This window comes from Heptranchias perlo, chromosome 43, assembly GCF_035084215.1.
Source record: "Heptranchias perlo isolate sHepPer1 chromosome 43, sHepPer1.hap1, whole genome shotgun sequence".
NCBI lineage: Eukaryota > Metazoa > Chordata > Chondrichthyes > Hexanchiformes > Hexanchidae > Heptranchias > Heptranchias perlo.
Window position 1 is genome coordinate 5,749,443 of NC_090367.1, and position 25,415 is coordinate 5,774,857.

The 25,415-nt window shown below is 48.9% G+C and overlaps 1 protein-coding gene across 2 annotated transcripts; it reads right to left on the reverse strand.

Annotated features, from left to right (window-relative positions):
• Nucleotides 1-279: 279 nt before the first annotated feature.
• Nucleotides 280-25,415, reverse strand: scyl1 (SCY1-like, kinase-like 1). 2 transcript variants are annotated; one of them, XM_067975716.1, is made up of 18 exons: nt 25,281-25,415; nt 23,329-23,469; nt 22,183-22,305; nt 21,410-21,636; nt 20,188-20,278; nt 18,843-18,998; nt 17,708-17,866; nt 15,020-15,127; nt 13,134-13,247; nt 10,883-11,038; nt 9,562-9,750; nt 8,596-8,671; nt 7,299-7,490; nt 7,061-7,182; nt 6,529-6,630; nt 4,885-5,196; nt 3,392-3,473; nt 280-1,770 (listed from the first exon to the last, which is right to left on the reverse strand). In XM_067975716.1, exons 1-18 carry the CDS (start codon nt 25,386-25,388, stop codon nt 1,646-1,648), a joined length of 2,583 nt encoding a protein of 860 aa, XP_067831817.1. In that variant the 5' UTR covers nt 25,389-25,415; the 3' UTR covers nt 280-1,645. The 2 variants fall into 2 exon arrangements, with proteins under 2 accessions (XP_067831817.1, XP_067831818.1); XM_067975717.1 differs by lacking the exon at nt 4,885-5,196.

The following is a 25,415-nucleotide window of genomic DNA, read 5'->3' on the forward strand; positions in this document are numbered from 1 at the left end:
GAAGCATCTATATAAGGAACGTGGACCAGTGATAACATTGGAAGATCTTTGATGTCAAATAATTAGGCTTAAGACAGTTTGAGACCAGTGAAACTATACCAAAGTTAAGGAGCTGTAACACTTGTTACTGATAAGGGAAGCAGGTTAGGTAATGCTATGGAACATGTGAATTGTTAAAGGATTGTAAAAAAGTGTTGAAACAAATTCCAAGTATCTGTTCCAAGGTCCAGCCAGCCAAGTGCATGGAGATTGTAAAGTGTTTTGAATTTCCTAACAAACTTGCAATGTCAAATGTATGTTTAATAAATCTGAAGTCAATACTGTGAACCTCATTTTTGAATAACTTAACACCCATTCTCAATACAGCCTTAAAAGGGTCACAACTCCACATTAGCAGACTAATACATTTTTGTGCTATAATCTTCCTGCTGGGTTTTCAGGGCTTGCAGCAACCTAGCATCTCCCCAGTGTGAAGCCTAGCAGCCACTAACCAGTTGGCTTCAGTGATAATACCTTTTCACAGTGCCTGGCCTGGGTATTAACAGAGGTCTGGTGAGCATTTTACACTTTATATAATACATCCACAGCTCCTTATTCCCAGGATATCCCAAAGCAACTACTGCAGTACAAATTTTGGGGTAAAGCCTTCATATCCAGCAAAACATACTTATGCTGGATTGTTAATTTACCTTTTTAATTTAGCTATTTTCTCCCCCTCAAAAGTTCAGACTCTTGCAACAGTTTAGGTACACAGATGTTTAACCATTTACCCCCATTATCTCAGCCAAATAACCACTGATCATCAGGCTATGCACCATAAGCTGAGCCTGTTCTTAACCACAGCCACTTACAGCAACATTACTGATTTTCTCCCCCACACCAGGCTGTGACACTGCAATTGCTAACACCTTGAATTATACTTGGAGCCCAGTCTGGCTGGTGAGGGCTGAGTTACCATTGATAAAACCAATGCTTTGATCTGTACCCATGCAAACTATACAGGAAAAAGATTGTGCACAACTGAACCTGCAGTTTGAAAATTTCAGTGTAATGAGACTGTACAAGAACTCATTTTCTGCAGCACTCACATTTCCAAACAGTGAAATACAGAAAAATGAAACAAAACATTGCAGCTCTGCCCCTTGGCTAGCCTAATAAAACAAAAGATCTTTTACTGCACAACTGTATAATTACTCATACTGTGAATACCCTAACATTAGGACATGATCTCAGGCTTTTGAATAGTCAAAATATATATTATGCAATCCTGAAACCAGCAACTCTGGTAATATGCTCATAGAATCCAATTGTAACCATGGCCAATTTGGTCTTCCCAGCCATCAGTGGTTCAATGTCCTGTTAGGGGCAATTCCTTCTCTCTTTCTCCCACCCCCCCCCCACTTCCATATTGCGTAGAACAGGATTCCATTGTTAAGAGGAACTCCAAAAGAAAATGAATAAACTTTTTGAAATTACATCCTCAAAGACAATCTTATTCTAAAAAGAAAGACAAGTGGGAGCAGTTCAATGAAAATGCCAGGCTCCTTGGAATGCCTAGATCTGTTTTCAGGGAATGACACAATGTAATGGCACTGTCACAGATTAATCTTCCTAGGATTCACTTCACACCAGCTGCCCACTTTATTCAGTCGATTTTTCGCGCGCCAAGTTTCAACGGTCCTTTGGCAGCTTTTCTCTCCGCTCGTTTTGCTTCTATTTCTCTCTTCCTTTCCTCTCGCTTTTTCCTGGCGAGATCCGATTTACTTAATCCTGGGGGGGAAAGGGGGAAGTCAAACATTAGTTATGCAGAAGGACCCAAACCCCAGGATATGGAGTCAAACATTTCAAACAAACTGGGCCCAACTCCCCCTCACTGATTTCTATTGGGTTACAGCAACCAGCAACTCAACAGAGTGGTTATTCTTAATGTGTGAGCCTGGACAGGGAGTGTTGAAAGCTATTTAAATTGTCAGATAGGCACTGCAGCCAAGCCTGATCTCATCCTCACCCACTTCACAACAGAAGGCACTGGGTGGCGATCAGGAGCAGGAATTGTCTGATGTTTTTCTCCCTCCCCCCAGCCCAGGGACACAAATTGTAGAACCCCAGACGCTGCCCTGGCTAAGGTCTTGAGCCTGGGACCTTGTGATCTTCATGGGTCAGTGATGCATTTACCCATGAGATATTTCATCATACAATCCTGATAGCATCCTGCATGTATTTTGCTGGAATTGTATTTAAGTATCTTAGGGATAAATTAATTGCAGTTAACTTGGATCAGTTCAAATCATAACCAGCCTGTGCCCAATGCGATCATTAAGTCACACCATGGTCATTGCCAGCTCTCACCGTGCCTAATGACCCGCACAGTCTAATAAGATTAGCCCAAAATTTAGCCCCTAGCTGATATAAACCCTTTATTCCACTATAACTCACCCACCAAGACTGTAACACTGGTTGCTTGTACCTCCAGCAGCACATTAGACTCCGTGAATCCCTGACTGGCTTCACTCACCAGCCTGGATCCTGGTCCTCAGGCACCAAAACCAAGGAAGAGTTTAGTGCCAGGCGAGTACACAGCTGCTCCTCAACCAGCACGTCTTTTCCTCAGCTTCAGTACTCTTGGACTGGGTGGCCAAGCTGCTTGGAATATTTGCCTTTCTTCCAAGTGAATGAGGTGAATCAGCCTCATAACCTGCATCCTCAGAGCAGCTTCAGGCATTAGTGAGGTTCTCCACATGAACACCATACATCATTTCTGGATTTTGGGTGGGGAGTGGTGGAGGAGTATCTGAGCTACCACCTTCAGCTCTCCAAGCACACAGCTGGTGTAGTGGGACTGGGAGCCATCACCTCTCCCAGCATACAGCTGGTGGACTGGGAGCAGTCACCTTGTCCCAGCGCGCAGCTGGTGTACTGAGAATGGAAGCCATGACCTGACAAAGACCATAGCTGATTAACTAGATCTATTTTATTTAGTAACTTCAACCTCCTGTAGCAACGCTAGAAACTTTTTTTTGGGATTGGTTTAGACCTTCACAGCCACAATCTCTGGGCTTGGTCTTAAATTGAGTTCCAGCCTTGTCGAGACTTTAACATTGTTCTTACAACATTTTACAGTTAACTGCCATTTAATTAAACTTTCACTTGGTGTGGAACCGTAACAGCCGACCTCTGTCTGTTGTAGAATTCCCAGACCCGATTGGTCACATGATCAGGGGCCAATCAGAAAGCAGAGGCACACTGCATTTATTCATAAAACTTCTCAAATAGGATTTTCCATTAACTGGTACCTCAGACAAACAAAGTTCCATTCGCATGGCTTCAGACCTCACATGTAACTTCAACCAAACAATCGGCAACACATCCCCTGTATAAGCATCGAACTGACCTGGCTCTGCTTCCACAGACTCCCAGTTTTCCTCGTTATCCCAGTTGCCAGCAGTATCAGCATTCCATACATCCTCATTTTTCTATGAAGAAGTCACAAATGATACAAACTCAGCTCAGATTGTAATAAATAAAACATAGGTAAGAACCTACATTTATATAGCACCTTTCACAACCTCCAGATGTCCCAAAGCGCTTTACAGTCAACAAAGTACTCTTGAAGTCACTGTTGTAATGTAGGAAAATGAAGCAGCCAATTTGCACACAGCAAGCTCCCACAAACAGCAATGTGATAATGACCAGATAATCTTTTTAGTGACGTGGTTGAGGGATAAATATTGGCCAGGACACCAGGTGAACTCTCCTGCTCCTCTTCAAAATAGTGCCGCGGACTCGTTTACGTCCACCTGAGAGGGCAGACGGATCCTTGGTTTAACATCTCATCTGAAAGACAGCACCTCCAACAGTGTAGCCTTCAGTACTGGCACTGGGAGTGTCGGCCTGGATTATGGGCTCAAGCCGCTGCACTTGGGCTCGAACCCATGACCTACGGACTCTGGCGAGAGTGCTACCACTGAGCCAAGGCTGACATCTAATTTCACTGGTGTATCAGAGTGTAAGGATTCCTTAAGATCCCTAAACCCTCTGCATTATGGTGAAGGGTACCCAACCCTTCCCAACAGAGTTTTTACAATGACTTGGTCTGGTACAGGTGAACATGCACTTTCTGGAAGGGAAAGATACTAGAGGGATGTACTTTAATGGTAGGGACAGGGTACTAGAGGGAGGGACCACTTAACCTTTCTCTCAGCACACTGCACACATCCTTTCTCATTCTGCTGTCACACTGATTTTCACCATGCAAAATAGCCACTTGTATACTTCATACTTGTATACTTCATTCCTGGAGGACTCGGCTCCTGAGCTTCAGAACCTGTTTTGAGCCTGAAACTATTACTGCTTTTTCTTCAAACCTTGGGAGCTACAGTAGGTTAGACAATAGTATTTAACCTCTGGGACCTGGGTGCAAATCCAGCCCAGACAAATGGGATGGAAGTCTCCACGCTGTTGGCTGTAATGGGGCCTATGCAAAATGACTGCAGTTTTTCTCAGTCCTGTTCCTAGTAGATACAGGCCCACACGCAAAGGCTCCAAACTGGCACAAATTGCCATTAATTAGCATTAAAATCCCATTCAGAGAGGCGACAAGATGGCTGGCATAAGAACTAGAAATGTCAGTAGGGGGTGCTCATCTCAGGTTGGGACTGAGGTGAATTGTTGTGGCAGAGCAGAGAGCGCTGCCCTGGGAGTGATTGATGGGATTGTGTAGAGGGAGCTTTATTCTGTATCTAACCTGTGCTGTACCTGCCCTGGGAGTGATTGATGGGACAGTGTAGAGGGAACTTTACTCTGTACCTATACAGTCCCTAACCTTGCTGCTGATAATTGGGTGCCTGATCTTGAAAGTGTTCCATTGCCCTGTACTATATTCACCTGGTCTGTGGTTGGTGCTTGTGAGGCTGTGGCGAAAAAGTCCTCCTGTTTGCTCGTGCTGCCCGATCCATCCCAATTATATTCACTTGCAAGTCGTACATCTTGCAGTCTCACTGAAGCTTTCAGGCTCTTGCTTTGATTCAAAGTGATCTCACTGTCCCATTCAGTGTTCCAGTTGTCATCTCCAGCAGAGGTCTTACCCTGTGCTGCCTCTGACTCAGGTGCCCAGCTGCTCTCCAAACCCCAGCCTGCACTGTCCCAATCTGAAGCTGTGGGATTTGGCTCCCTGTTTCCAACAGGAGGACCAGCATTCTGCAAATGGGAAAATACATTAAAGGACTTGTGTACACCACGTAACTGCCGTGTCACACTTTCTTCCCTATTGTTATAAAACAGCATATCCATCTTCTCACTATGAGCAATGCCACTAGACATCTAGTGGTAATATAGTAAAAGTTTTGCATATAGCACGCACTTCCTGTGTCACACTGTTGATATCCCTTTTATTTTATAAACCAGCCTCTTCTCCAACTCACCGGAGAAGTGCCTCAGGAGGTCAGCTAATAATACTTAAAAGAGGCCCTGCCCCAATCTCCTTAAGGCCCTGAGAACATGCTTATTCATGTATTGTTATAATCATTATTCAGTTGAAGAAGGTTCTATTGTATTTGTTACAGGTCGATGACACTCAGCCAGAAAATGTAAAAGACGTCTTAAGGTGCTACACATACAATTAATTACTTTTGAGCTCCAGGGACTGTTATGTAGACAAATGCAGCAGCCATTTTGCTACAAACTACCAGAGATGAATTCAGTCACTTAATTTTTTTTGGTGATATTGTTTGAGGAAGGAATGTTGGCCAGAAGAACGGGAGAACTCCCAGCTCCTTCTGAGTAGTGCCGTGGGATCTTTCTCATCTACAGGCTAACCTTGGTTTAGCGCCTCACTCGAAAGACGGTACCTCTGACACTGCAGCACTCCCCTAGTACTACACTAGAGCGTCAACCTAGGTTATGATCTCGAACCCACAACTTCCTGACTCAGGTGGCCGTGCTACATAAGTGAGCCAAGAAGGTTGAGGGTTCAAGGCCCACACCAGGGTTTTTCCCCTGTGGACCATTACTACCCCCGTTGCAGTTCCCCCATACTTGAAGCTAGACAGGAGAAGCTGGGATTGTTCTCCTCAGAACAGAGAAGGTTAAGGGGCGATTTAATAGAGGTGTTCAAAATTATGAGGGGTTTTGAAAGAGTAGATAGGGAGGAAGTTCGGCAACCAGAGGACACAGATTTAAAGTAATTGGCAAAAGAACCAGAGGGGAGATGAGGAGAATTATTTTTTTTAACGCAGCGAGTTGGAATGCACTGCCTGAAAGGGTGGTGGAAGCAGATTCAATAGTAACTTTCTAAAGGGAATTGGATAAATACTTGAAGGGGGAAAAATTGCAGGGCTATGGGGAAAGAGCAGGGGAAGTGGGACTAATTGGACAGCTCTTTCAAAGAGCCAGCATAGGCCGACGGGCGGAACGGCCGCTATCTTTGCTGTATGATTGAATGCAGCTCCTCTTTAGAGAGTGGTCGATTGCTCATTACATACTTCTGCCCCCAGCAAGGATTCAAGGTTACAAGGAGGAAGGAGCACCCACCGTTCTCTCGTTAGTCTTTCTCTTGCTGGTTACACCCAATGACCACTCAGAACCACTGCTCCAGTCCTCCTTCTCGTTATGTCCCTCCGACTGGTCAGGTTCCTGTTTTTAAAATCAAACCGGGACAGCTGATCACACAAAGGTCGAAGGAAACAGTCCCAGACTGCGTGTAGTTCCACCCCCCCACCCCCACCCCAAGATCTGTCGGTCACACCAAGGGATAGAACAGCCTTGCTCTGATGAGGCATAGCTTTTCCCCACTGTCAGCTGGCCCACACCAGTAGCAAGGTTCCTGCCCCTTCCTCGTGTACACTACAGCAGTCAGCCTCACTGACAGGTTACTAGTCAGTGCACTGTGGTGGATTAATGGCCCCAGGTTCCACACACAACTTTCCAGCAATCAGTACACAACCTTCAGCCCACCCACCTCAGTGCAATGCCCCCAAGTAGTGTAAATGTGCTGCAGTGCGCCCCTGTAGCCCCGTGGCTGCTCGGCTGAAAGTACCGATCCCGGCAGTGCTGACGTACCCACCTCCAGGCTGCCCCAGTCTTCGTCATCCCATCTTTCGGTCATTTCGTCTTTATCCGACGAGTCTTCAGCGGGAGATGGTGCTACGGGCTTGGCTGGGGGTTGGACAGGGCTGTTTCTATCACCTGTTAATTCAAGGTTATGCATATATATACACAAATTAAAAAAAAAATCAAACAAAGTCAAACACAGACAGCAAAATGCAGTGGAAAGCCGCAGACAGATTCACAACACAGTGGACCTTCTCTGGTTTCAGGAGTGGCTCCAGGTGCTTGCACTGCGGTGGGTTGTCCATCTGTCGACTGCCCGCCCATCACTGGATTTCCTCGTATAAACTTCGATGTGAGAGTAGAGACCCCCGTGACGGCCCACCCAGCCCAGCTGCCAGTCAGGGCACCGGTGGGACTCGATGAAGCAGAGTTGACATCCTTCTCTACAATGACAAAGCACAAGGGTTCAATTAACAAAGCAAAGGCTCACAAACTCAGGGTAAGGTTCTTTCATGCAAGATCCCACAAACAGCAATAGGATAAATGACCAGATAATGTGGGGGGTTTTTTTTGTGGCGTTTTAGGGAGGAAACAGGGAGAGGGGGTCTCGGTTTAAGGTCTTATCTGACAGTGCAGCACTCCCTCAGTACTGCACTGAGGGAGTGTCATGCAAGATTACGAGCTAAGCCCTGGAGTGGGGCTCCAACCCACAACCTTCTGACTCAGGGGTGAAAGAGTGCTACCCACTGAGCCAAGCTAACACTTACATGCAACCTGGCCTGCCTGATTCTGGTTGTAGATTCCCGATTGCAATTTTCAGGTACAAATGGGAGGATCGAGCATCGTGCATGCTCTGCCCGTTTATACCAAGTGTTAAGTGGCCTCATCAGTGGCCCTTAAATGTCTGCTGGCGGCCATTCAAAAACGGCCCAGGAAACCTCATTTTTATTTTTTTTTGCCGAGTTCAGGTGAGTGTTCCTCTTGGCACGTCAAAAACACTCCGACCCCCTCGAGGCCCCTCTCCCCCACCCCTCCCGGGATCGCTGCCTCTCCTGCTCAGAACGGGAGCCCAATTTCCCGTCCTCTGGCGAGCTGTAGTGGGTGCGTCCATCAATGTCAGAAACTTTCATTTATGACTTGGATGAATGCAAATACAGTAAAGTTTTTTTTTTGCAAAATGGGAGTCAACTTTACCAGATCACTATATTGAGAAATAATGTACATGGAGAAGACAGCAACACAATTACCAACACAAACTTATAAAACTGGAGTTAACTGGAACTTATGAAATGTAACCAGAAAATTGAGATTTGACATATCTAGCCCTTTTCATATCAATTTCAGATATGCTAATCTAAGCTTACTCTTTTAAATGGCCCCATTATGTACAGTACATTTAATCATTGACATTTAGCTGGCCTGCAGGGACTGTGGTAATCATGGGAGATGGGGGAGTGGAGAAGGACGGGTCAAAGATCGGGCCACTGCTGTTTATTCCCACAGCACCTCATCTCTCAACTCTGCCAACATTTCGATTTACACACTCACCCACTTCCGGGAGTTTGGACGGATCCTCTGAGACCACCTCCAGCTTTGTCAGGAAACTTCGGATTGCTTTAAAGGCCTGAAAGGACATTGAAGAAATATATATATATAAACAGGTTGGGGAGGAGGTTTAAAATGCTAAAGTTGTTAGGGACTAAAAGGGAACTGGTGCAGGTCAATGCCAGCATCTGCAAAGTACCATCCACCACTCTCATAGGCCTCAGACACTTTCTTATCCTCTAATTTGCGGACAATAACTGCCTCTCTGGGCAGTCTGTTCCACATCTTCACTTACCCTTGGTGTAAAATCGAAAGTGCGCGCACAGTTTCTCTGTTCTGGGTGCCTGCCTCCCTGTTGTGGAGTTTGTGATTACGTTAAAACGAATATTTCTCAGAAAATTAATTACTGCTCCTCTTAATTCAGCATCGCTCAACTCAAATCATCCAATAATTCTATTTTTCGCCACTAAATTCCTACTTTGCTCACATCAAATTATTGGGCAATTCAAACAACTTTGTCAGTAGACTATACACCCTTTTGACTGGGTGCCCAAACTTTTGTGCTTATGCTTCCATAGGCATGTACCATGTATATTTAAATCCAGCACAGGCACGATGGGCCAAATGGCCTCCCTTCTGTGCTGTAAGATTCTAATATCCATTAATTCCCAGATATCTCCAGTTACTGATACTGATAGATCTTAGTCTCTGATTCATCCACCAATGACGCAACAAGCACTAAGAACAGCGCTTTCCAAACCTTAAGGCCCACAGAATTCAAACAGGAGCACCAGGGAGTGAGAAATACAAGGGGAAATTAGACTCAGTTGCCTGGGCTTTGCAGGCTGCTTGTGACCCTTGGGTGATAGTTTGGACACTCCTGCCCTAACACCCCAATAAGATCTCCGCGAACCTTTTGCCCAGGGTAAGATCCCAGTTCTCGTATTGGAGGCTAACCATCCAACTTACCTGGTCTCGGACATTCCTGTCAGGGTCTGCTGTCAGTGGACTCAGCACCAGAAGGATTTTATAAGCACAGTCACTGACTGAATAGTAATTGTGGGTGGCAGCAAACCCCAGCACTCCGGCAGCTCTGGACGGAGCAAATGGATCCTTTGTTGCTCGGGAGAAGGCAGAGATGAGAACTCTCTGCCGAGTCTGCAAAAGAAAACAAGTGAAGTCCTAACCTGTAACTGGACACACCATACTGTAACATGCACCAGTTGGGGAGCCCCCTCCCAATATTGACACACTCCCAGGGACCCCCCCCTACCAATACTGACACACTCCCAGGGACCCCCCTACCAATATAGACACACTCCCAGGGACCCCCCTCTACCAATACTGACACACTCCCAGGAAGCCCACCAAATATTGACACACTCCCAGGGACCCCCCTACCAATACTGACACACTCTCAGGGACCCCCCTACCAATACTGACACACTCCCAGGGACCCCCCTTCCAATATTCACACACTCCCAGGGACCCCCCTACCAATATTGACACACTCCCAGGGACCCCCACTACCAATATTAACACACTCCCAGGGACCCCCACTACCAATATTAACACACTCCCAGGGACCCCCCCCACCAATATTGACACACTCCCAGGGACCCCCCCTTCCAATATTGACACACTCCCAGGGACCCCCCCCTACCAATATTGACACACTCCCAGGGACCTCCTGTAAGTACTGACACTCCCAGAAACCCTCTGTAAATATCAACACAGTGCCAGGGACCCTGCTTTAACCTCTGGGCGTCAGCTATCCAAACAGCACTATTGTTGCAGAAAATATTTTTGAATCGAACGCAAGAGAAATAAGGGCCAGTCAACCAACACAGAATAACTGAGGCACTGTGCTCCAGAAGGACAGGAGTCTGACGTCTAATCCTGTGAGCTTGCCTGGTGCTTCAGTGGGTAAATGAACCAGTGGGTCCCAGGTTCGATTCCCAGTCTGTGCCGAGTTAGCTCCTTTCAGCCGAGAAGCACTCTGAGTGCTACACAACTGGCCTTGGGGGAGTGACAATCAGCCAGGGGTCCTGCTCCTGATTGCTGCCCAGTGATCCCCTGCGGAAAATCTGCTCGCGTGGGTGTTGGGAGAGGATCAGGGTCGGCTTTGATGACTCCCCCCATGGTTGAATACCCTGTCAATGCTCGGTGTCTAGGCTCATGGGTCTCCTGGTGGAGGAACGTACCCCAGCAGGAGTCAGCACCATCAGCGGAGATAGGGAGAAAAACAATGAAACTTAAACTTAACTCATTTGAAATCACCGGTACTTACATTGGCATTGAGATAGGAAGAGATCTTCCCTAAGCAGACAGTGGTGTTGCAGCGAATAGGGCCCTGATCATCCTTTGCCTGCAACCGTGCAAAGTGTTTCATCAGCTCCACGTTCAGGTTGTTATCGTTGAGCTTTGGGGCAAGCAGCAGCATCGACTGGAACCAAGAATAAGCAAAGAGAACTGAGCAAAAGCACAGGCTGTGGGATTCCGCTCCCGGAATCTAGGCTGACATTCCCAGTGCAATACTGACGGAGTGCTGCACTGTCAGAGGTGCCATTTATCAGATGAGACTTTAAACCCAGGCCCCGTCGTGCTGTTTGGTTGGCTTGTAAAGATCCCATGGCATTAATCGAAGTTGAGCAGGGCGTTCTCCCCAGTGTCCGGGCCGACATTCCCCCCTCAACCAACACCACCAAAGACCGATTATCTGGGCTTTTATCTCATTTGCTGTTTGTGTGATCTTGCTGTGCGCAAATTGGCTGCAGCACTTGTCTTCATGATAACAGTTCTAAAATAATTCATTGGCGGTGAAGCAACTTTGGGATGCCCTGAGACCAAGTTGCTGTATGAATGCAAGTACTTCCTTCACCGTGAGATGAAATGGTTCGGAATGAAATCTATTTCCTTCAAAATCCCGTGGACTATTATAAAAAGATCTGTTGACGACCTCTTTCTTTGAGCTGAAGAATTTTAAATTATTTCTTTTTTCCCCCCGCCCTCGCAGTTTAGGATCCCAGAGACCGGGTTTCATCCCATTGGCCTGTGCTACACCCTCATAAGGGCCACAATATCCCTCCCACGATTAGGTGACCAATACTATTCCAAACAGGGTCGGAAACTACCTTGTCTTTCAGACGATATGTTAAACCAAGGTGCTGCCCACCTGTTCATCAATGCAGTGGTGGGGGCGGGGGGTAGGTATTTTGGAAGGAGCTCAAATGAGCTGGAGGGCCTTCTTTGTCTCAACCCATGACCTGTACAGTATCATCTCCCCTTTTGCTTTGCATTCTATCCTCTGCTCATGCTCAGCTTTTCCTCGTGTGCCGATGAGTTGAAGCTCGATTGTTGGGCTGAGGCACTGGACGGCTGCCAGTGTATAACGTTCCCCAGCCAAGGGTCAGGGGCTTCACCAGGGAAAGAAAACTGGGTAAAGAGGGGCTAAAACATTCAAAATCCTGCTTCCATACGTTGTTTTGATCGACACACACAGAGACCCATCGTTGTTGTTTCAGAATCTCCGAACCAAACTATGGGGAAGCCGACAAATCATGAAGTGCTTCTCTCTGCCCCATATACTGTGTGTACACTCTCTAACCATAGGGACATTCCCTCAGGGGTTGGGACGGGATTTCCTGAAATGTCTTACAGGAGTTAGCAGTAAGAGGCGCTGGAAGAGGCTGCACTGCTTAAAGGGCGGGGAGGGGGAGCATGGATGGGTCTGATGGACTTTTATGTTCCCTTACCCCACTTATCCAACCCCAAAGCACTTACGCACAGGTTGGCAGAGCCAAGGCAGGGGGCACGTGCGTTTGTGCAGGGGGACTGCTGAGGTTCAGCCAGGTAAAGCCAACCAAACAGCACTGGTGAGCCCACCGGTGTTTGTCCAGTCAGGACTACCCTACTCACCAGACAAATGATGTCCAATTAGAAATCACTGACTAGCCACAGGCATTGCTATGGAGACCCTGTCTTAGCACTAATGTTAGTACAAAATGCCATATACACAATACAGGTAAATGCACTACACGTGTTTATTTACTTAAACATCTAACCAAGGACGTAAATCACTCTCATTGATCAAAACACACACACTTTGCTTTTCATCTTACCAAATGCACAAAAGGGTTGAAGTTCACACGGATATGCCGTGAAAAATAGGAGTAGTGAAATCACACATGGCGCCTAGTGCTCATGATTTTAATTTGCTAATCAGAAATGCAATTAAGCACATCCGAATTCCCAATTAGCTGCAAGTGGCTAACGCATTGGCGCAGTTATCTGCCGGCCCCCCAGTGACAGGTCTACCCTCCAAGTCCCCCAGGCTGGTTGGTCAATCATTAGCAGTACCCTGTAGTGCTGTGGCCTTGTCTGGCTCAGGCAGTGGTTACAGATTCTGCAACAGGGGGTTGCCGTGATTCTGAGCTTCCATTGCCAGGCACGGCATCTTGGAGCCACACTGGGGTGGGGGGGGGGGGGGGGGGGGGGTGTCAAAGTGAACAAGTCACAATTCTAATAACAAAAGCACCAACCTTCACAGTCTGCTCTCGGATTGCAGGATTCGTGTCCATGAACCCATGGACGATGTGAGGGAAAATCTGAGCATTCACAGTCGCTTCATTTAAGTACTGAATAAACTGCTCCATCTGAAACAACATCGCATGGCACAAATCATTCACCTCACCGCTCTTTGTGAGACCTTGCTACGTGTAACATCGCTGCCACATTTTCTGATACAACAGTCTTCCAACTAATTCATTGTATGTAGCACTCTTGCTCGAGTCAGAAGCACCATTCTAGGACTTGAGCCCATAATCTAGGCCATCACTCCCGTGCAATACTGAGGGAGGGCTGCATCATCAGAAGTGCCGTCCTCTGGATGTTACCGGTGCCAAAAGGGTTAAATTACGAGGCCAGGTTGCAGAGTCTAGGTTTGTATTCCCTCGAGTATAGAAGATTAAGGGGTGATCTAATTGAGGTGTTTGAGACGATTAAAGGATTTGATAGGGTAGATAGAGAGAAACTATTTCCTTTGGTCAGAGAGTCCAGAACAAGGGGGCATAACCTTAAAATTAGAGCTCGGCCATTCAGGGGTGATGTCAGGAAGCATTTCTTCACACAAAGGGGAGTGGAAATCTGGAACACACACCCCTCCCCAAAAAAGCTGTTGAGACTAGAGGGTCAACAGAAAATTTCAAAATTTGAGATTTTTGTTGGGTAAGGGTACTTAGGGTCACGGAACCAAGGCGGGTAGATGGAGTTAAGATACAGATCAGCCGTGATCTAACTGAATGGCGGAACAGGCTCGAGGGGCTGAATGGCCTCCTCCTGCTCCTATGTTCCTAAGCCGAGATTCCATCTCAGCTGGATGTAAAAGATCCCTTGCTGTGTGCAAATTGGTGGCTGTGTTTCCCTTTATAACATCAATGACTGCACTTCAAAAGTAATTAATTGGCTGTGAAGTGCTTTGAGGAGATGAAAGGCACTAGATATCTGCAAGCTGTCTCATTCTTCTTGTATGAGTTGCTTTGAGAAGTTTAAAAGAGACTTTAGAAAACGCTATGTAAATGAAGAGATCGGGAGAGAGGCAGCATGAGAGACGGGGAATGGGAACAGAACAGGAGGGGGTCAGGGACACAGCGTGCAATACATTTTAAAACAGGAAGAAAGCCAGTCATTACCTGCTGGTTCCTTCCGACTCTGGGGAGAAGCAAGATACTTATAAGCGGCTATCAATCTAACGAGAACAGTTGACCGTAAGTTGTGCCTATTTACAGCAATTAGATTTTTTTGATCTTAAAAGGGCAGGCCCATTGCACAAAGTTCTGCTTTAGCAGCAGGTTATTACACTATACAACCTCCGACTTAACAAGGTCAACGACATGAGAACTCCACTGGTGCTCGATACGTGTCTGGTCACAACACCGTAAAAACGCGTCCAAATCCTAACCTTAACTGTAACACGTGTTATCATTTGATAACATTTAGTCAGCCGCAACATCTTGCATTTATATAGCGCCTTTAATGTAGTAAACCATCCCAAGGCGCTTCACTGGAGCGATTATCAGACAAAATTTGACACCGAGCCACATAATAGATATTAGGGCAGGTGACCAAAAGCTTGGTCAAGAGGTAGGTTTTAAGGACCACCTTAAAGGAGGAGAGAAGTAGAGAGACGGAGAGGTTTCGAGGGGGAATTCCGGAGCTTAGGGCCCAGGCAGCTGAAGGCACGGTCGCCGACGGTGGAGCGATTAAAATTGAGGCCCGAGTTGGAGGAGCGCAGAGATCTTGGAGGGTTGTAAGGCTGGAGGAGGTTACAGAGATCGGGGAGCGAGGTCATGGAGGGATTTGAAAACAAGGATGAGAATTTTAAAATGGAGGCATTGCCGCACAATGTTCCAAAAACTCGGTCACAGACCTGTTGAAGCAGGCGGATCCTCATTGCTCTGTCTGTCGAGGAAAACATTTTGACCACAACGGGGATGATTTTCTGCTGGTATTCTTCTGCACTAAGGAACTTCCCCACCTGCAGAGTCAACATTGAAATATAAATGCTTTTCCCCTAAAATCAGCCCATCCAATTCTGTTCCGTACACCTAACGAAGGAAGCAATGTGTGTTAAGGTACATGTCTCTCTCCCCCCACCCCCCTCAATACGGTACATGTTTCCCTCACTAAAGACACCGACTCGTGTTACGGTACACGTGCCCCTCACTAAAGACACCGACTCGTGTTACGGTACACGTGCCCCTCAGTAAAGACACCGACTCGTGTTACGGTACACGTGCCCCTCAGTAAAGACACCGACTCGTGTTACGGTACACGTGCCCCTCAGTAAAGACACCGACTCGTGTTACGGTACACGTGCCCCTCAGTAAAGACACCGACTCGTGTTACGGTACACGTGCCCCTCAGTAAAGACACCGACTCGTGTTACGGTACACGTGCCCCTCAGTAAAGACACCGACTCGTGTTACGGTACACGTGCCCCTCAGTAAAGACACCGACTCGTGTTACGGTACACGTGCCCCTCACTAAAGACACCGACTCGTGTTACGGTACACGTGCCCCTCACTAAAGACACCGACTCGTGTTACGGTACACGTGCCCCTCAGTAAAGACACCGACTCGTGTTACGGTACACGTGCCCCTCAGTAAAGACACCGACTCGTGTTACGGTACACGTGCCCCTCAGTAAAGACACCGACTCGTGTTACGGTACACGTGCCCCTCAGTAAAGACACCGACTCGTGTTACGGTACACGTGCCCCTCAGTAAAGACACCGACTCGTGTTACGGTACACGTGCCCCTCACTAAAGACACGGACTCGTGTTACGGTACACGTGCCCCTCAGTAAAGACACCGACTCGTGTTACGGTACATGTTTCCCTCACTAAAGACACCGACTCGTGTTACAGTACATGTGCCCCTCACTAAAGACACCGACTCGTGTTATGGTACATGTGCCCCTCACTAAAGACACCGACTCGTGTTACGGTAAATGTGCCCCTCACTAAAGACACCGACTCGTGTTACGGTAAATGTGCCCCTCACTAAAGACACCGACTCGTGTTACAGTACATGTTTCCCTCACTAAAGACACCGACTCGTGTTACAGTACATGTGCCCCTCACTAAAGACACCGACTCGTGTTACGGTACATGTTTCCCTCACTAAAGACACCGACTCGTGTTACGGTACATGTGCCCCTCACTAAAGACACCGACTCGTGTTACAGTACATGTTTCCCTCACTAAAGACACCGACTCGTGTTACGGTACATGTGCCCCTCAGTAAAGACACCGACTCGTGTTACGGTACATGTGCCCCTCAGTAAAGACACCGACTCGTGTTACGGTACATGTTTCCCTCACTAAAGACACCGACTCGTGTTACGGTACATGTGCCCCTCACTAAAGACACCGACTCGTGTTACGGTACATGTTTCCCTCACTAAAGACACCGACTCGTGTTACGGTACATGTGCCCCTCACTAAAGACACCGACTCGTGTTACGGTACATGTGCCCCCTCACTAAAGACACCGACTCGTGTTACGGTACACGTGCCCCTCACTAAAGACACCGACTCGTGTTACAGTACATGTTTCCCTCACTAAAGACACCGACTCGTGTTACAGTACATGTGCCCCTCACTAAACACAGACTCGTGTTACGGTACATGTTTCCCTCACTAAAGACACCGACTCGTGTTATGGTACATGTGCCCCTCACTAAAGACACCGACTCGTGTTACGGTAAATGTGCCCCTCACTAAAGACACCGACTCGTGTTACAGTACATGTTTCCCTCACTAAAGACACCGACTCGTGTTACAGTACATGTGCCCCTCACTAAAGACACCGACTCGTGTTGCGGTACATGTTTCCCTCACTAAAGACACCGACTCGTGTTACGGTACATGTTTCCCTCACTAAAGACACCGACTCGTGTTATGGTACATGTGCCCCTCACTAAAGACACCGACTCGTGTTACGGTAAATGTGCCCCTCACTAAAGACACCGACTCGTGTTACAGTACATGTTTCCCTCACTAAAGACACCGACTCGTGTTACGGTACATGTGCCCCTCAGTAAAGACACCGACTCGTGTTACGGTACATGTGCCCCTCAGTAAAGACACCAACTCGTGTTACGGTACATGTGCCCCTCAGTAAAGACACCGACTCGTGTTACGGTACATGTGCCCCTCACTAAAGACACCGACTCGTGTTACGGTACATGTTTCCCTCACTAAAGACACCGACTCGTGTTACGGTACATGTGCCCCTCAGTAAAGACACCGACTCGTGTTACGGTAAATGTGCCCCTCACTAAAGACACCGACTCGTGTTACAGTACATGTTTCCCTCACTAAAGACACCGACTCGTGTTACGGTACATGTGCCCCTCAGTAAAGACACCGACTCGTGTTACGGTACATGTGCCCCTCACTAAAGACACCGACTCGTGTTACGGTACACGTGCCCCTCACTAAAGACACCGACTCGTGTTACGGTACTTGCTCCTTCGCGCCCCCCCCCCACCCATGAGAAGTCAGACAGCTACAACCAGCAGTGCAGAAATGCGCAGAAGGCTGGATGTACCTTGAAGAGTGGTGTGAGAATGACTGCTCCAGCGCTGCCAAACTCAAATGCAGTCAGCAACTGCGGGAGGATCTTGTGCTTGCAGAAATCTTCAGGAAAGTCGTCGAGCTGCGAGCTCAGCTCCAAGAAAAAATTCTGCCGCTCGACTGGCTCTTTAATCTGCAGACGAGAGAGAGATGGAGGTCGTCAACGTCAGAGCACAACCACATCCCACCAACCTACACACGGAGATTAGTTTTCCATCAGCTCGATTAATACATCAACAGTTTATGAATAGAGTCTCCTTTTTCCTTCAATATTAATTTTGAACACATGCAAATTGTTGGATCTCAAGGAAGATCCGTGGCAGTGGGAATTACAGGGCTCCAATTCCCTCTCTTCTTTTGCCCTCATTCTAATTGTTCTTTCCCCAAGTATTTTTCCTGGATTTGTGGAGCAAATGTCTCTCTCCCTGCGGTGCTCGAGTATTGAGGAGTCCTGGAGCCTCCTCGTTCACACACAGGATACACCCAGAGTAAATTCTGATCATGCTCACACAAATTCTTTTCAACTGTGGCAGGTAAGTCTCAGGCGCAGTGGGAAAAAAATGGGTTTACCAAACCCTGAAAACAAAAACGATTGGGAAAATTCTACAAAGACAGAAACGGAAAATTCAAGTGCCAGGATTGGCAATTGTAGAACGAAGATTCACCCATGGATTAAAACACCTTTCCTGACCTACTTTCCCCACCCCGCTCTCTCTTTTCCTCCCCCACCCCACCCACTGCAGGGGGGGCGGGGAGGGGGGGGGACACTCAGCCACTCTCCATCCTCCCGGTGCGTTGTTTGCTGTCGGCCCGGACCCCTATCTGAAGCTGTCACTTTGTGCCGGATTGTCCGCTGTGAGCTGCAGGCAGGAATCCCAGATCTGGCTAAGGCGCCGATGAGGAGTTCCCATTCCCAGTTCGCTGCACGTCACGTAGGAGCTGGGACTGGGAGTGAGAACCTCAGCGAGGAGCGAGTAAGCAGAGCCGCCCGGGGACTGCGAGGGAGAGGAGAGGAGGCACATGTCAAGAATTCCTGTACTAGAGCAACAAAATCTCACTGGGAATATACACCCGTTTACAACTAACACACATCTCAAGTCCAGACTGACCTGAATCTCCTCCAAGAAGAGGTTGGTTTCTATAAACCCGTTGCACATGAAACCATTGGGTCCTCGGCAATTCAACAGAAACCTGGCTGGGTTTGGTCTTATTTTGGGATTAGCTCCGACAAGCTCACAGTAATGAGGAACAAGAGACTTTGGGATCTGAAAGAAAGCAATGAGGGCAGCAAAATGACAAACAGCAGCCATTATCCAGCGATCGCAAGTAAAGAAAAAATAATTCAACTCCCGAATTTCTCCCCCGCCTCCACAATCTCGCAGTGGTTCAATTTGAAGATCCTTTGATAACTCACCAAGTGGCCATTCTCCATTGGCGAGTGTCAGCAGGCTACTCGACTGCGGGGGCGTCATAGCAGAGCCCAGCCGAACCCTCACCCAAGATCGACACACTGAGACCAGCAAACTAAACACAGGCCAGGGACTGAAATTGCAAATTGGTTGCCTGCGTAACGAGTGACTTTGGAACATCCTGGAGAGTGTGAACGGTCATGCAACCAATTTGCACAAAGCAAGATCCCACTAACAGCAAAGGGATAAATAAATACCCAGTTAATTTGGGTCGTTGGCCAGGACCCTGAGAGAACTCCCCTGCACCTCGTGGGATCTTTAACATTCACCTCAACAGGCAGACATCTTAGTTTGATGTCTCATCTGTAAGATGGCCTCTCTTGACAGTACAGCACTCACTCAGTGCTGCGCTGGTGTCAGCCTGGATTATGGGCTCATGTCTCTGGAGTGGGGCTTGAACCCAAGACTTTCTGACAGAGGCAAGACGACTACCACTGAGCCACAGCTGACACCACTCTGGTAAATTACGTTAGTTTATGTATCGGTTTCACTGGGTTCAGCATCTCTCTGGCACCTCCACCACTGCTCATTCTTCACAGGAGCCCAGGCTGTGATCACAGGCTAAGAAAGGGACTCGAACCTGGGAACTTCTAGTGTGTATGGCTTAGTACTATACCAGGCAGAGCATTCACCCACAGCTAAATTACACTGACCAATGCACACAACCAGGGGGAAACGAAACCCTAAATCTGGGGCAGCCGAGTCTTTGTGAGTTACACAGAGCTCCGAGGGCCATCCATAAAGTTTCAATCCCGGTTCCCATTAATTCCCGGGTATCACTGCTTGCTGATACTAACCATCTCGGTATTCTGGTTTAGCCAAGGCTTAGAGGAGTAGATCATCAGTGCTTGGGGATTGCACACTGCCCTGGTGCTGCACCCCTGCCTTAAATAATTCCTTTATTCAAGCGTATATAAAGTCCAGTTGGTCAGAGGAACGCCACTCCAGTTTTGTATGTACGTGCATTAAAAGGACAAGTACAGACCTTTCCAAGGGAGCGGAGGGAGGAGGATCTGTGCAGTGGTCCGTTGAAAACCTCCCAGATTAGGCAGCCCAGACGCCACATATCAGCTGACCTGCAACAGGAGAAGCCGTCAGTCCAGTCTAGGTTACTACTGTCTAATTTAGAAACTGTCTGCACTTCGAAATCTCACAGAAACCAACCTGCAAAAGCCACAGAACATGAATACAAATTACAGAATCATTCCTTGTTCCTGGATCGGAAGATTTGTTTCATCTCCCTCTTCTCCTGAAGACGGTGACCGTGTCGAGGTAGTCTCAGTCACTCCCCGCAACTTCACCCAAGTGGCCACCATTGGTGTGAACGCCTAGAGGGCTACATTGTCCCATCAAACACTCCCAGGGCAGCTACCGCACAGGTTAGATACAGGGTAAAAGTTCCCTCTACACCATCCCATCAAACACTCCCAGGGCAGCTACCGCACAGGTTAGATACAGAGTAAAGCTCCCTCTACACTGTCCCATCAAACACTCCCAGGGCAGCTACCGCACAGGTTAGATACAGAGTAAAGCTCCCTCTACACTGTCCCATCAAACACTCCCAGGGCAGGTACAGCACGGGTTAGATACAGAGTAAAGCTCCCTCTACACTGTCCCATCAAACACTCCCAGGGCAGGTACAGGGTTAGATACAGAGTAAAGCTCCCTCTACACTGTCCCATCAAACACTCCCAGGGGAGCTTCAGCACAGGTTAGATATAGGGTAAAACTCCCTCTACACCATCCCATCAAACACTCCCAGGGCAGGTACAGCACGGGTTAGATACAGAGTAAAGCTCCCTCTACACTGTCCCATCAAACACTCCCAGGGCAGGTACAGCACGGGTTAGATACAGAGTAAAGCTCCCTCTACACTGTCCCATCAAACACTCCCAGGGCAGGTACAGTACGTGTTAGATCCAGGGTCTAGCTTCTTTCTACACTGGCCCAGCCTCAGAATAGCAATTCCTATTGCACCAGGGTGACATTTTTCTATCTCCATCACCAGCCTCTTCGTTTGGCAACTTAGTGCTGAACTATTCTGTGCTGTGATCCTGTGCCTACTGGGAACTTGAGGCTGCCAAATTCATCTCACTACATCATTTTCATTTGGCATAAAGATATATTTCTCTGTCTTCAGATTCCTCCAGTGCCCCGTCTGTAATATACCTACGAGTACAAAATGCCAACGTGTTGTATTTAATTACCACTTCTCCACTCCGCCTTTGCTGGCATTTGTGTCCGTTTTCTCTGGCGGGTCGTATTTATCGAGTTCTGGGAAACCTTTTGAATGCACCGGCGTCTCCTCTTGTGCCGCGTACATATAATCGAGACCGCCAAGCTTCCACTCGCCTGCACGGTCCACGAATATTGCCGCCATGCAGACATTATTGTGGATTAGACGGCAGTCGTTCACAAGGAAACTTAGGGCTTTCTGCAAGGCAAGAGACTGTGTTACACTCAATGTTGTTTCAGTTGAGTTAACTGAGCAGGAAGATAAACGCTGACTAAAATGATTGCGTGTTCGGCACTAAATTAAAACCTGTAATATATTAAAATATCTTGCATCTGTGCACGCTTCCTGTCAGCTTGTTAAATTATGGCTGCGTATAGCGGCACCACTATTCTCAGCCGGAATGGAGATGATTGGGGAATTCCCCCGTCAATCACGCCTGCAGTAAGTGACTGGGATTGATTTCATGCACATAATTTGTATTATGTAACTATCCTCCCCTCACTGCATTTTGCTGGAGAAATAATCCTGCTTTTATCGGGTGACTTTGCTGTAGTTTTGGTCATGAGTTTAGTTTGCTGTAGTTCTTGGAGACTCTGTATGAATGGACTGTTTGCTGCGAGTCCTGCCGTAAGTCCCGTCCCGCCTCCAACTGACTGGCTGACAGTAGTGTCAATACTCACTCTGCTAAATTATATAAGCCAATGTAGAACGGGTCATTAATGTCACAGAGCTGTGTAATCTTACCACAATCTGATGCAGTCCCCACGAGATCTCCTGCTCTTTCAGCGCCCCGGATGCCACTTTTGTTTTCAAATAGGCACCAAGTGGGGTGACTGGCTCGGTCACAATGTACAGGCATTTCTCGGCCTTTAAAATTAAAACAGAAAGGGTTACCGATACACAGACGTTAAAAAAAACAGCAACTAAACCCCATGACGTCTATGGTTCTTAAAGGACACTGTTTTTTTCTGGCACTTTCCTTACGCTTCAGTGAGGCCTGTGGACCAGGAGTTAGGTTAACTGCTCACAAGTAGGGCAGCAGTTGAGTTGCTCCACTAGTATCAGTGTCACTGGGTTGGGGGGAGGGGTGGAAATCAGACAGGATTCCTGCTCCTGATCAATACCTACTTACCACTACCTCCAATCCCACCCCACAGCAAAGAATGTGTGTGTGTGTGAGAGAGAGAGCGAGACTACTGAACGGGATCAGGATTGGGTTCTGCCCCTCCAAGGTTGAACAGCCAATCTCTACTCGTTGTTTAGGCTTACTTGGATCAAGTACAGGAGACTAGCAGTCACCCATGGCACTGTTTCTAAGAGCAAAAGTGAAGAGTTCATTGGGAGGTACTGATTTAACAGAGTTACTGAGCACTGAATCATTAGAAGAGAAACAGTCCTAAGCCCAGCGATGGCTCAACACTCAATACTGTCGAGTTTGAGTAACCTTTCTGAGCTGTCTGTTACCCCATAGGATGTTGAGTTCAACAGTACGAAAGGAGCAGAGTCAACATACAGAGTCACAGTAGACTCGTCCCTGAGCTCTACCATTGAGCCAGCACCTCCAATTTTATTAGCAGCTGGCACTCTGTTCAGGTGGATGTTAAAAGGTCCCACGGCAAAATTCGAAGATGATACGGGGGTCCTGGCCAACTCTGCAATAATATTACGGATCAATATCTCGCATTCAATATTTGACATGCTCTGGTGAGATCTCCCCTTAGCTCCCTCTGTTTCCCAACTATAATCCTTCCTCAAAACACATCCCTGTTACACTTGGAATCAGTCTTGATGCTCCTCTCACTACCTTTTCCAGATTTTTTTTTTTGTCCTTCTAATATCCCCCTCCCCATGGCAAAATGTTTCCCTAGGTGAAAGAACATGGCCACTTACCTCTAACCCATCGGCGAAGGACAGGATGTTTGGGTGTCGGAGAGTTTTGAGCCGTTTAAAAGCTGCTTTCGCCACTTGTGTCTGCTCTTCCGAGTTAGGCTTCACGTCATATACAAACACTGATACCGGGTCGCTGGTACCCTGGGGGGAGGAAGAAGAGAGAATGTTTGATACAGAACTGGTTAGCCAAGGTGACAGGAGACTGCTCAGCATTACAAAGTAACTGCGGGTGAGGTCACCGTGGGCCTTTAGAACGAGCTCACTAGACAGCGAGGCAGTTTACTCAGCGAGGAGTTCGGCCTCAGATGACCGGAAGGATCTCCTCGATCAGTGCTGATCTCACCTAGAGCGGAGACGATGGGCACCACAGTTTGCGACAAGGGTCAGGGAGAGGAAAATCCACAAGGGTTCCCATTCTCCTGATCGTCATCCAGTGAGTGTGCTCACTGCGGGCTTGGCAGCGATGCCCCCACAGTCGAGTAGCTCATTGGTGTTTACTATCGAGTGCTTACTCATGAAAAATGGGGGTGGGTGGGCGGGGGCGGCGGCGAGGGGTTTGGAGAAGGGGTGGTTGGTGAGTGATGGGGGGGGTGGCGGGTGATGGGGGGGGGTGGCGGTGGAGGGGGTGAGGGTGGAGGGGGTGAGGGTGGAGGGGGTGAGGGTGGAGGGGGTGAGGGTGGAGGGGGTGAGGGTGGAGGGGGTGAGGGTGAAGGGGGGGTGAGGGTGAAGGGGGGGTGAGGGTGAAGGGGGGGTGAGGGTGAAGGGGGGGTGAGGGTGAAGGGGGGGTGAGGGTGAAGGGGGGGTGAGGGTGAAGGGGGGGTGAGGGTGAAGGGGGGGTGAGGGTGAAGGGGGGGTGAGGGTGAAGGGGGTGAGGGTGGAGGGGGTGAGGGTGGAGGGGGTGAGGGTGAAGGGGGTGAGGGTGAAGGGGGTGAGGGTGAAGGGGGTGAGGGTGAAGGGGGTGAGGGTGAAGGGGGTGAGGGTGAAGGGGGTGAGGGTGAAGGGGGTGAGGGTGGAGGGGGTGAGGGTGGAGGGGGGTGAGGGTGAAGGGGGTGAGGGTGAAGGGGGTGAGGGTGAAGGGGGGGTGAGGGTGAAGGGGGGGTGAGGGTGGAGGGGGGTGAGGGTGAAGGGGGTGAGGGTGAAGGGGGTGAGGGTGGAGGGGGTGAGGGTGGAGGGGGTGAGGGTGGAGGGGGGGTGAGGGTGAAGGGGGTGAGGGTGAAGGGGGGGTGAGGGTGAAGGGGGTGAGGGTGAAGGGGGGTGAGGGTGAAGGGGGGTGAGGGTGAAGGGGGGTGAGGGTGAAGGGGGGTGAGGGTGAAGGGGGGTGAGGGTGAAGGGGGGTGAGGGTGAGGGGGGTGAGGGTGAAGGGGGGTGAGGGTGAAGGGGGTGAGGGTGAAGGGGGGGTGAGGGTGGAGGGGGGTGAGGGTGGAGGGGGGTGAGGGTGAAGGGGGGGTGAGGGTGAAGGGGGGGTGAGGGTGAAGGGGGGGTGAGGTTGGAGGGGGGTGAGGGTGAAGGGGGGGTGAGGTTGGAGGGGGGTGAGGGTGAAGGGGGAGTGAGGGTGAAGGGGGGGTGAGGGTGAGGGGGGGGTGAGGGTGAGGGGGGGGTGAGGGTGAGGGGAGTGAGGGTGAGGGGAGTGAGGGTGAGGGGGGGGGTGAGGGTGGAGGGGGGGTGAGGGTGAGGGGGGTGAGGGTGAGGGGAGTGAGGGTGAGGGGAGTGAGGGTGAGGGGAGTGAGGGGGAAAACGACATTAAAAACCTCTCCTGAAACTCGGCCTTTCAGCCAGTGTGGAACGAGAGGGTCGAAGATCCGCCGCCGCCTGAAACTTCGGGCTCATCCTCAGGTAAACAAGCCACGTCAGCCGGATCGCGGCCGCACTCGAGCCCCGGGCCTGAGTTGAGGCCTCCGAGGCCCGGAACCGACAGGCCGCTTGGACTGATTATAATATATATATTTTTTTACCTTCTTCTTTCCCTGGTGCAGTTCCCAGAGGCCCAGCATCGCCTCGACGCTCTCGCTCGTCTCATACTGAAAATCCTTAACAGGATCCCGGGAGAAGAAGGACCACATCTTCGCCAGCCATAGCACTGACGTCAC